A 12,781-nucleotide genomic window follows, 5' to 3' on the forward strand; every position below is an offset into this window, starting at 1 on the left:
GTCCCAAAGAACCATCTTGCCTGAGTTAGAATTCAGGCTTCTTTTATACTAACAGGGACAGAAGTGAAATCAAACTATTCCTGGTTTCCATCAGGCTCCAAAGAAGATATGTTAATTTCTTCCTCCCTGAAGTCATTCACAGGTGGGGCTTGTCAGGATGCTTCCTATGAACTAAATCAAGATATTTTAGCTTAATGCTCATTCCCTGGAAGGCAGGGTTCCTAGAGATGAGCCATTATGTGTGGTTTAAGCTTATAGATAACATTTCTTTAATGATTAGCTGGTAATAGAAACAAAGGTTCTTTCCTATTACATTAACTGCACACAATTACCATTTTTGTTCACTTCTTTAAACTTCTGTAAAATGATGATGAAGCAGATTCTATTATTACCCCCATCATGTGAGTGAGAAAACAGACCTGGCAAGGGATGACTTGACTCAGCAGATATTACTGGTGAGAAACAGAGGTAGGACTTGAATCCAGGGCTATCCTGATTTATTTATAGCCTCTTAAACACTGCATAGTACTACTACTGAAAATTCTCATACTCTTATTGAAAATGACATTTCTAAACCTTAGCCTTAATCAAACGGAGTTTTTCTGGAGAGATGTTTCTTTCATACAACACATAATGGATGTCTGTGGCTTGGATCTATCGCTTTGCAGTGACGCAGCGTGTAGAGTTTGGCCCTACGTGTTGTTCTGTAAGAAACTCCTGGTTACACATTCCAGACTTTGTTGAGAGATGTTTTTTTCTCTTTAGGACACTCAAGTGGGAGTGAAGAACATGGGACAAGCACAACCTCAGGTCCTATGCGGAAACCTCAAATTCCAGGTGAGTTTTGAGCCCTGAAGGAAAAAAATGCTAAAAGCAGGTCTGTCTGAATGTCACAGAAAGGAAGAAGAGACCAGTTGGAAAGCACGTTCTCCTACATGTCTACCCCTGAACCTGATGGCTCCTCTTTGTGAGCTAAAGGGTGAACGACAGTACCACAGCCTCTTGAGAAAGAATGCAACCTTTCCTTCTGCTTTGGTCCCATAGATTGACTGAGCTCATGTTCAGACCTACCCCTGGTCTGTCCCAAAGAAGTGCCTTGTTAGTTACTAAAGCTCCCTCCCCAAGTGAGTGATCTTCCTATCCCACGGGATAGGAACTTCAGGCCAGTTCCCTCTGTATTTCCGGGTTTGAGGGTGGATGTGTAACTTTCTCCTCACATTGCAGACGATGGGGAAATACAAGAGTCATGTGTGTTGGGTGGAGTGAAAATATTCTGGTCTCCAAACTTCTTTTTTTTGAGGGACAATCTTTACTGATTCAGAGAGAAGAAAGTTGCAGAATATAATGAGAGGGCTGGGCCACCTGGCTCCCTTGAGCATCAAGATTTAAGGCATTTGAGGCAAATTCTTTCTTTGACTTTGGCTCCAAACTGGACATTTGTAAAGTGGGATCACAGTTAAGGAAGGTTTTTCCTAGGGTTGTAAATTATTCTTTTATTTCTCCGCTCTGCAGAGATCTCAAGCTGAGCCTCCCTTAGGAAGAGGGAAGAGCTTGATGTGACCTGTGTCCCCTTGCCTCTGCTTACCTGAGCAGAGCATGTGGAGTCAGGGGAGTGGACTAAGGGGGTGGGTGGGGTGCAGTTTGTCATAATCAGGCAGCGGGATTTTCCCCAGCTCTAGTGAGAGTGAGCGTGGAGCATCTTAGGCCTAGACCCATGGGGAAAGAACAGAAATGATACCTTCCTGCCAGCCTCCACAGCTCCTGACTCAACCTCCCTCCCCAAACTCATCTAACCAGGGAGGGGTCAGTACCGAGCAGGAAATCAGAGGAAAATGAAGATTCTCAAAGAAGATTAGCCAGTGAATGACTTCCCGTATTTCTTGTTCCTTCAGCTTCAGTTCATTGCATGGATATACAATCTATTTTGCTATTGAATTTATTCAGATTGTCAAGTTATATTTAAATCCTACTACAGCTTGGTTTTAAAAACATGTGTGTGACGTTTTATTGGTTTACAAGTGATACACTAATTGTTGGTGGCATTTTAAAAAATACTGCTGAACAAAAGGATAAAAATATAATTCCTTTGTTATCTACTTCACCATCCAGAGTACCATGGTAACCATTTTCATGTGTGTCCTTTCTGTTATTTTTCTATCTGAGTTCTATACAAACATGTAATTTGACACACTGTTTAGTAAACTCCCAACTGGCTGGTCACAGCTTTGCAATGTCATTAAATACTCTTCCCCTGTATCTTAGTACACAACACAATGGATGGACCCTAATTCATTTAACCAATCCCTTACTGTTGGATAGTAGATGGTTTCCAACTTTTACTATTATAAATAGCACAGTAAGAAACATGTTTATAGCCAAGTCTGAGGCCCTATATTTCTAGAAGTATAAACCAATGGATCAAAGGCTGTACATTTTGAAAGATTTTGACGAGTTTTGCCAAATGACCCTCCTGACCTCTGCACAGAGATGTCATTTCTGCCACCTGCTAGTATATGATCTCCATTTTTGTTCCTTAATAAAATGTAATGCAAATGCTCTCATAGAGAAAAGGAATATACTTTTAAGGAACATTCTTTTGATTTATTTAATGATATCACACCAAAGGCATCTACAAGTTTTTACAGTTCATTCTATGCTTTTTGGAAATATGTTTCTCCTGGGGGAACTTGGAAATCTTGACTGATCATAAGGTGTGATAAACAGGCCTGTTAGACAAAGACCTATGGCAAAATGGTTCTTCCACTATTAGCTGGCTATTGGCTAGACCTTTGGTTGGACCCATGTGTAGAGCTGACTATAGCTCTTGTTTGGACCAGGTCAATTTATAAAGTGCATCCCCCAAGCTCATGCATGTCTTTGGCTTCCCACCAGAATGGCTGATCATCTTGGCATCTCTCCTGGCCTTGGCTTTGATTCTCGCGGTTTGCATCGCTGTCAACAGTAGGAGAAGGTAAGGCGATGCTCCTCAGGGCCTTAACTTTGAAAGGGCATCATTTAAACTTAGGCTATAAAACTACTAAGTATAAAATACAAGCTATAATTATATATTGCACAACACAGGGAATATAGCCAATATTTTGTATTAACTTTATATGGAGTGTAATCTATAGAAATGTTGAATTACTACCTTCTATATGTGAGACTAATAGAATATTGTGAGTCAACTATACTTCAATTAAAAAAAAAGCCATAGGCAATATGTCCTTGCTACTCAGAGTATTAGCTCCTACAACTAGCAGCCTCTGCACCCTGGAAGCTTGTCAGAAATGCTACATCTCAAGCCCTACCCCAGCCCCCTGTATCAGAGTCTGTGTTTTGATAAGACCCCAGGAATTCATGTGGACAGGACAGTTTAAGAAGCTCTGCTCTGGTATATTCTTTAGAGAAGGGAGACTGTGATTCTTTGGACATCTGCTTTTAAATGGGTCTTTTGTGGGTCTTAATTTTGGGGTATGTGATGAAAGTTGTGCAATCTTTCACCAGTAAGACATGAAATAGTATATTCATTCATTGATTCATTGGGCTTCCCTGGTGGCTGAGATGGTGAAGAGTCTGCCTGCAATGCAATGCAGGAGACCCGGGTTCAATCCCTGGGTCAGGAAGATCCCCTGGAGGAGGGCATGGCAACTCACCCCAATATTCTTGCCTGGAAAATTCCGTGGATAGAGGAGTCTGGTGGGTTACAATCCATCTGGTCACAAAGAGTCAGACAGGACTCAGCGACTAACACTTTCACTTTGATTCATTGAACAAATATTTATCAAGTGTCTTCACAGTGCACAAAAATGCTGTATAGAGATTCAAGGGTTGGCCCTTTAGCCTGTCTGAGGCCCCTAGAAACCTCTAGCACCCTTACCTAAAGCAAGCATTGGGTTTGTGATTTTTTTTTTTTTTTTGTAATGACACTATTTTCTGCTTTCTGAAAGCTGTCATCAAAAGGATTCAGGTTATAGCCTAGGAAGAGCTCCCTGAGACCGAGGTATAGGAGACAATGAAGAATTTTCCATGGAAAGTCTGAAAAAAGACAGTCACCTCTCTAGAACTGACATGTGGGTTGTTTTCATATCACCAGACACTCTTCTCTCCCTCCCTCAACCAAGGCCTATTGTTTTGGAATGATATGCCTGCATATACCTGATTGATCTGTGGCCAGCCTCTAAAAATAACGCTGCCTTTAAAATGAAGCAAAGGAAAACAGTAATTCTAGCATCAGAGAAAATGAACTTTCACAGGAGTACTCCAGAAATATAGCTCTAAATTTCAAGATACTCTAAAGATGCACAATTTTTCTCCAAGAAAATGCAGAGGAACATCAGACTTTTTGTAAATGTCCCTTAAGGTTTCTTCTTATACAGCAAAAGAATATATCTCCAAGTGGGGCCACATTTACTGTATCATTAGATCATCAAACAGGTCAGAAAATGCCCCTACATTTGGGAAAAGACCTGGAGAAAATTCTAGAATCTTTGTTGTTGGCTTTTGGAAAGCCAAGGAACAGCTAATTCCATTACCATGTATGGCTCATGCAATATCTTTCCTTTTTGGAGGAAATCAAATAATGTCATTTTACATTCATACAACTAATGAAAATGTTTTTAAAGTCAAATAGATGTGTTGCTATCTGTAAAACAAAACAAAATTTAGCCAATTGCATAAGGAACAAAAACTAGGAAAAGAAATCTGAAAGACCTCCTAAAAATCTCCCATGACTAAATGGAAAGAGATTTTTTTTTTTTTAGTTGAATTTAAATAATATGACTTAGGGAGCCCTTACAAAGAGCCTTTATACTTTCCTTCAGCCTCTGTGCTTTTTTCATAGATGACTTTTGCTCAATTAAATATGAATTTCCTATTGTTGGAAATCAGTCCTTTTATTCCAGGCCCTAAAGTGTACCACTTCTGCTCACATATACAGCCCATAAGCTCTGTACATGTCGCCATAGAAACGCTGGCCTCAGATGCTGTCAAAGTGGGGGAGAACTCAGAGAAGCGTCTCAGCTGTCCCCCAAGCAGCTGGAGTTCCTGCAGTGTGACTGGTTAGCTCATGTGTCACTTCCCATCATGTCAGCAGCATAAACAGGCCCCCTTGTTTCCCTACCCCCTCCTCCCAATACCAGCGGTCACCCTGGCAACCGGCAACCAGATACACTCAGGATCCGGTAGAGCGAGCGTCTCACCGGGAAAGTAGCTGCTCGGATGCTCTGAATTACCATGTCCTGATTTGATAATCGAAAACAGATTTGCCACAGAGCTAAAGACTGATTAACGGCTGCAGAGGCCTTGGGATATGCACTGTGATTCTAAAGCCACCAGCCCATTTCTAATCCTCTCAAAAGGCGGAGGCCTTTCTCCTTGGAGCGTGGCATTCGAGAGGGATACAGAATCCTATTTTCATCAAAGAAAGTTTGTCTGAAGATGAGAGGCCTATACCAGGCATTCACTTATTCAGCAAATGTCTTTTGAGGGGTGGCTGTGACTGTCAGCATTACAGAGGAGGAAGAGATGAAAACAAAAAGGGTACCATGACTTCTCTGCAAGAATCTTGAAGTTTTGTGGCATTATTGGCCTGTTCAATCTGAGTCAGCTATTGTTTATTGCCAACATACTCTGGGCCAGGCCTTGTTACGTGAATTACAATTAAAAGATAGAAGTGGAAAATCATTAACTACTAAAGTTGAGGTTGGAGAATTAAACATGGGCTTCCATGAAGAAGTGATCTGTGAGTTCCATTGTCTTAAAGATGCCATTTTAGGGGTCCTGTAATTTCTCTCGCTTTCCCCGTCTCTGTCATAGCCCACATCATTACCTTTCCTGCTGTTCTTTTTATAATCAGAGTCCTTGAATTGCACCTTCCCAGTGGAAATCAGAACTTTATTCACTCTCTGTAAGAGCCGACAAATGTTTTAAGAGTCAGTTGGGTTAGTAGATATTGGATGAGACTGAAGAGAAGAAGTTAGATGCCTTTCTCTTTAAAGAATCGATCGGATTTGTGTGAAGAGGAGAGAGAAAGCTTCACAGAAGAGAAATGATTAAGGAATGTTTCTGTATCAATTGTGCAGAAAAGGCCTTTGCCTGCTTGCGCTGTCATGGGAATAATCATCCTGTCTCTACACCCCAGAGGGCAGTCATGCACCCTCTGCCTGGTGTGTCCCCTCCATAAATCTCCATGACTTAGAAATATCTTCCTTCTTTTAAGCTGCAGCCTAGTTCACTGTAATCTAAGCTCACCCAAACTCCTTCTGCCCTCTACAACAGAGCTGTCCGATAGAACTTTCTGTGATGACAGAAGTGTTCCACATTTGTGCTTATATACAACCATTAACCACTTGTGGCTGCTGAGCACTCATAATGTGGCTAGTTCAACTTAAGAAGTGAATTTTTTATTTTATTTCATTTAAATTAGTTTATATCCTATGGCTGGTGTCTACTGGATGGAATGGCAAAACTCCAACACACTGCAAAATAGATCTCTAAATGTCTTTCAGGACTGTCAGGTAGATGAGACATAAGATCAGTCTTGTTTTCTGGTTTGTTTGTTTTTTTTGCTGTTGATGTTGTTTTTAAGGAAGGGGAGGAGGCTAGAATGATCCCTGTGGTAATGGATTAGAACTGATGACATCAGGATGAACACAATATCAATACAGATGTTTACATATAGAATTATTTATTTATTTTTATTTTTTGGCCACGGCATGTGGGATCTTGCTTCCCAGTTGGCTCAGTGGTAAAGAATCTGCCTGCCAAGCTGAAAATGCAGGTTCGATTCCTGGGTTGGGAAGATCCCCTGGAATTGGAAATGGCAGCCTACTCCAGTATTATTGCTTGGGAAATCCCATGAACACAGGAGCCTGCGGGGCTACAGTCCACAGGATCGCAAAGAGTTGGACACGACTGAGCGACTAAACAACATCATGTGGGATCTTAGTTCCCCAACCAGGGATTGAACCTGCAATCCCTGCTTTGGAAGCTCAAAGTCCCAACTGCTGGAGCACCAGGGTAGTCCCAAGACCAGTTGTTAAGTTACCTTACCCCTTAACTTTTAAGATAAACTCCTCCATGCCCTAAAGAATATGTTTCCTAGCTTCTAAACCCCACACAGCCTGCCCACCCACTCCTGGCCAGGCTTCAGTCTGGCAGCTTCCTCATCGTGAAGTCACTTGCGTCCACAGCTGATGCCTGAGATTGAAGGGGAAAGGAGATATAGGCAAGACATGGTTCAGTAAAGATCTCTGACCTTTAGAGTCAGAAAGTCTAAGTTGTAAACACTAGACTGTAGTTCCTGCTATAACTAGCGGGGTAGCTTTGGGTGATATGCTTGACTTCTTGGACTCAGCAAAGAGATAGGCTGGATCACCTCTGAAGTTCCTGCAGCTCTAATGTTTCTTTTTAAATTCCTGTAACTAATAAGAAAGAAAAAAAATTAGAGCTTGCTTTTTAAAAGTACTTATGAATTGCCTGAAGCACCAAATATTGGGCTGAGTTATTTATGAGCATCACCCTGCCCTCCAGAAAGAACTCAGACAGAAAACAGAGACACATAAATCCAGAGGGAAATGGGGGCAGGACCAAACCCAAGCACAACATTCCTCCACCCTGCAGGTCTAATGTTACCCACTTTCAAAATCAGCTTCATTTAGGGTAATAATGTTAATCCCCACCTCACCCCCTTGCACAAACATTTATTTTATGATTATAAATCACTTTCCCGCACCGTTTCATCCAACTTCGCAAGTACCCGTTTGGTGGATGAATGGAAATTACTTTAATTTTCTCCAAAGACCATCTGATGCAAACTATTGGGCTGACCAAAAAGGTCATTCAGGTTTTTCTGTAAGCTGTTATGGGAAAAAGCAAACAAACATTTTTGCCAACCCCATATTATATACAAAATGGATAAATGGCAAGGTCCTACTCTATAGCATAGGCAACTATATTTAATATCCTGTGATAAACCATAATGGAAAAGAACATGAAAAAGAATATATGTATGTGTGTGTATCAGTTCAGTTCAGTTCAGTCACTCAGTCGTGACCGACTCTGCGACCCCATGGACTGTAGCACCCCAGGCCTCCCTGTTCATCACCAACTCCTGGAGTTACTCACACTCATGTCCACTGAGTCAGTGATGCCATCCAACCATCTCATCCTCTGTTTTCCCCTTCTCCTCCCGCCTTCAATCTTTTCCAGCATCAGGGTCTTTTCCAATGAGTCAGTTCTTTGCATCAGGTGGCCAAAATATTGGAGTTTCAGCTTCAGCATCAGTCCTTCCAATGAATATTCAGGACTGATTTCCTTAGGATGGACTGGTTGGATCTCCTTGCAATCCAAGGGACTCTCAAGAGTCTTCTCCAACACCACAGTTCAAAAGCATCAACTCTTCAGCCCTCAGCTTTCTTTATGGTCCAACTCTCACATCCATACATGACTACTGGAAAAACCATAGATGGACCTTTGTTGGCAAAGTAATGTCTGTGCTTTATAATGTGCTGTCTAGGTTGGTCATCTTCCCTGGGTTGGGAAGATCCTCTGGAGAAGGAAATGGCAACCCACTCCAGTACTCTTGCCTGGAAAATCCCATGGATGGAGGAGCGTGATAGGCTACAGTCTGTGGGGTCGCAAAAAGTCAGACACGGCTGACTGAGCGACTTCACAAGGTTGATCATAACTTTTCTTCCAAGGAGTAAGCGTCTTTTAATTTCATGGCTGCAGTCACCATCTGCAGTAATTTTGGAGCCCCCCAAAATAAAGTCTGCCACTGTTTCTCCATCTATTTGCCATGAAGCAATGGGACCGGAAGCCATGATCTTTGTTTTCTGAATGTTAAGTTTTAAGCCAACTTTTTCACTCTCCTTTTTCACTTTCATCAAGAGGTTCTTTAGTTCTTCACTTTCTGCCATAAGGGTGGTATGTGAGTATAACTGATGGTTTTCCAGGTGGGGCTAGTGGTAAAGAATCCATCTGTCGATGCAGGTTCAGTCTCTGGGTCGAGAAGATCTCCTGGAGAAGGGCATGGCAACCCACTCCAGTACTCTTGCCTGGAAAATCCCATGGACCGAGGAGCCTGGTGGGCTACAGTCCATGGGGTCGAAGAGTCAGACATGACTGAAGTGACCTAGTATGCATGAACATGTATAACTGAATCACTTTGCTGTACAGCAGAAATTAACACTATGTTGTAAATCAACTGTACTACAACAAAATTAAATTTAAACAAAAAACTGCAAAAGCAAAGACAAAGGAGATAATCCTTGGTAATTTGAAAAAAACACAAGCAGCCTCCACCTTTGGCCTTTTACATTATCTTCATCGTAAATATAACAAGGGGAGTGGAGTTAGCAGAAGAAACAAACCAAACATTTTACATGGCTCTGGTTATACTAACAATTACAGCAAGTGCTTCTTGAACATTCACTGTGTTTCGGATACTGTTCTAAGTGCTTATCCAAGGCCTCGATTTCCTTACTCTACATTGTTCAGAAGAGCAACAGATAAAACGATGATAAACTCATCTATCCAGTGCCAGCCTCTGTTTCAAGGGATTTTCACAGTCCTGTGACACTGGTATTCTTAACAGCCTGGTGTTACAGATAAGAAAGCTGAGGCTCAGAGAAGTTAAGTGAGTTGCCTGAGGTCACACAGTGGTAAGGCCCTCAAACCAGGCCTTCCAAGCCCCTGCTCTTATCTCTGTGGATTGCATCCATATGCCCAGCCCTACAGACCAGCAGAGGTCAAGTGTCCTTCCTCCCACCCTCATCAAGAGTCATGCCAGAGGATACAGGATCAACCTCCTATTCAGGAGGTATAATTTCTACTTCCCCAAACAAGTGATTAAAGTTTATGGCCTTGGCAGTTCCAGAGGGAATGGCCCATGATCATGAATAATAGAAGCTTTGTCTCTACAACTCCAAATATCCAGCGGCAAAGTGAACAATTCCAACTTCATACTTGTTCCAGATCTCCAGATGGTTAACAGCATGAATAAAGCAAGGGCGGCAGAGCCCAGACTTTTGGTCATAAAAGCCTTCATTTGAATATTGACTCTGTCCCTCTTACTGGCTGTGTGACCTCAAGCTAGTTACTGAACCTCCCTGAGCCTCAGTTTCCATTGCTGTATAATGGGAATAACAGCTGCTTTGTGAGATTATTGTAAAGATTACACGAAATTACATGTAAAGTGCCTGACATTCAGGAAGTATCCAATAAAAGTACATTTCCCCTCACTCCCACTCCACTTGTAGTTGTGAGGGTTTGCACCTTTGCTTTTGTTTAAGCAGCATGTGACTTCTTGATTGTGGCAGTGATCATGTTACAGGAAAGAGGAAGCGTTGCTTCAGGCTAGGGCAGGGATAAGGCAATGCTCTGATCCAGCAACAAGATCAAGGTCATGCTCTTCTATAGAAGACCTTCTGCATTTGAGTAATGTTATTGAGAAATCTTACATAGTGAACTATTTGCCTTTTGTAGGTAAACTTCCCATATCTAAGGTTTTGTGGCAATTAACCAATGATAAGGGAAAAATCAATGTGGCCTTATATCTTCCCTGGTGGCTCAGATGGTAAAGGTTCTGCCTGCAATGGAGGGTTCAGCGCCTGGGTCAGGAAGATCCCCTGGAGAAGGGATCGGCAACCCACTCCAGCATTCTTGCCTGGAGAATTCCATGGACAGAGGAGCATGTTGGGCTAGAGTCCATGGAGTCGTAAGGAGTCAGACATGACTGAGCAACTAACACTAACACTATACTTCTAGAAAAGCATTGCCTCAGTCTTCTTGATATTTGCAATAATAACCCTGACAACGCCAACAAAGTGTTGACTGGAAGAGGAAGTAACGGGACTTTCTTGAATACACAAATCAGAATGATTTACAGTCGTCCCGTTGATGGTTTATCTAAGCCTGCAGAAACAGCCAGAGTTTAACAGAGGCAAACATTTCCTTTACATGATGTGATGGAAGGAGAGTTAGAACTTGGGAATCAGACACACGGGGGTTTGAGTCCCAATTCTCTTAGTATGTGTTGAATAACCTGGGGCAAGTGATGGAATTTTCTGAGCCCAAGATTTCTTTAGCTGTGATGGTGGATACAGCGAGCACTGGCTTCCCATAGCTGTGACCACTGATTCTCAGACTCACTTCAGGTAGCCCCTGAGGGTTTGCTAAATCCCAGACCCTGGTCCCCGCTCCTCGCGTTTTCTGATTCGGGATGTCTGAGGTCGGCCTGAGAATTTGCATTTCTAACAAGTTTACAATTGATGCTTTGGCTACTGGTTCAAGAACTTTGCTTTGAAAAGTGCTGATTGTTAGAAGTCAGTAGGATGAAATATACTCAGATTATCATAAACCGTAGTGATGGTGGCGTTAACTGTGACAGTGATGACGGAATCATGGTACCCATTTCTCTTACAATTTTTTTCAATTCTTAGGTGTGGGCAGAAGAAAAAGCTGGTGATCAACAATGGGAATGGAACCATGGAGGAGAGAAAGCCCAGTGGACTCAACGGAGAAGCTAGCAAGTCTCAGGAGATGGTGCACTTGGTGAACAAGGGGTCGCCAGAGAACCCAGACCAGTTCATGACGGCAGACGAGACGCGGAACCTGCAGAATGTGGATATGAAGATTGGGGTGTAGCACCCACTTCATGACCTTGGAAATAAACCACCATTGGAGAAACAACCATTACAGGGAACTGGGACACTTCACAGATGCAATGTGCTACTGATTGTTTCATTGGGGATCTTTTTTTGTAGCATAAAATTTTCTATTCCTTTTTTGGGAGTTTTTTGTGTTTTATTTTTTAAAGTCAGATCCATTTGATAAAAACAGCATTGCTTTCTGAAATGAGGGCCCAGTTAATATCGGCAAGACTTTGACTGTTCTTGTCCCCACCGAGAAGCATCTCATCTCCCTGAGGTGTGTGATGGGCGGCTTCTAACAAAAGCCACACATCCATCTTCCTGATCCTCAACCTTCCCCTCCACCCCACCTGCCAGGGAACAGCCACCTGCTGAGGACATCCCCCAGGGCTAAGAGGGATTGGTTCCTGGGAGGAAATCTGAATGGGTCCATATTGCCCTTCCAGCAGCCCAATCCCTGGGCATTTCTTTCTAGTGGCGTTGGGGATGGGGGTGTACTGGTTACACATCCCCTTCTACAAACTCCTTGGAAAATTTTCAAATGCTTCTGGGAAATACCCAAACGGTGAAGCTATTTATCTATAGTAAGCTATTTATCTGTGTTTTTGAAATACAAAACCCTGGAGGTCCTTTGATCAGTGATTTTTTTTTTTTTTTTGGTTACCTGGTCAGAGGCATAAAAGGGTTTATACTGATTCATAATAAACACCTGTACTTCTTCCACCTTAACCCTTTGTGCTGTGATCTTTCAGTTTCTTAACCAGCAAAGTCTGGGTCCCAACAGCTCATCAGGAAGAGGTGAGGAGGTTCTCCTTGCAAGTCTTCATCTCAGAGCCACTAAGCCCCCACGCAGGCTCACTCACCCAAATCTCATAGAGGGCCAGAGAGATAGCATTGTTTTATTTCTGAGGTTCTGAAGGCATTCTGTCCTGTCCTACAACCAGAATTGTGAGAGGAGGAGCTTCAGCTGCTTTTATGTGTTAATGGCTGCCTATTCTTTCCCCTGAAAGGCAGTGAAAAGTCATGTTACATGTGCATGACCGACCATTTGTGATGTTCCATGTCCTAGACCCTGATAGTGTTGTCCAAAAACAATATGGAAGTGCCTTCTGACCTTTTGCAATAAAAGG

At 42.4% G+C, this 12,781-nt stretch overlaps 1 protein-coding gene across 44 annotated transcripts in view; it reads left to right on the forward strand.

Annotated features, from left to right (window-relative positions):
- CD44 (CD44 molecule (IN blood group)) overlaps positions 1 to 12,380 on the forward strand; it is an 88,075-nt gene extending 75,695 nt beyond the window's left edge. For 43 of the 44 annotated variants that reach the window (XM_081543456.1, XM_081543467.1, XM_081543471.1 and 40 more), the window contains 3 exons: positions 766 to 837; positions 2,893 to 2,971; positions 11,442 to 12,380. In XM_081543456.1, coding sequence (XP_081399582.1) covers positions 766 to 837; positions 2,893 to 2,971; positions 11,442 to 11,646 — 356 coding nt within the window. In that variant the 3' untranslated portion in view covers positions 11,647 to 12,380. The remainder of the gene's footprint in view (positions 1 to 765; positions 838 to 2,892; positions 2,972 to 11,441) is intronic. The other variant, XM_081543499.1, reaches the window with a different exon arrangement.
- The last annotated feature ends 401 nt before the right edge of the window (positions 12,381 to 12,781 follow it).

Source organism: Giraffa tippelskirchi, chromosome 11 (genome assembly GCF_054371585.1).
Source record: "Giraffa tippelskirchi isolate mGirTip1 chromosome 11, T2T-mGirTip1v1.2.pri, whole genome shotgun sequence".
Taxonomy (NCBI): domain Eukaryota; kingdom Metazoa; phylum Chordata; class Mammalia; order Artiodactyla; family Giraffidae; genus Giraffa; species Giraffa tippelskirchi.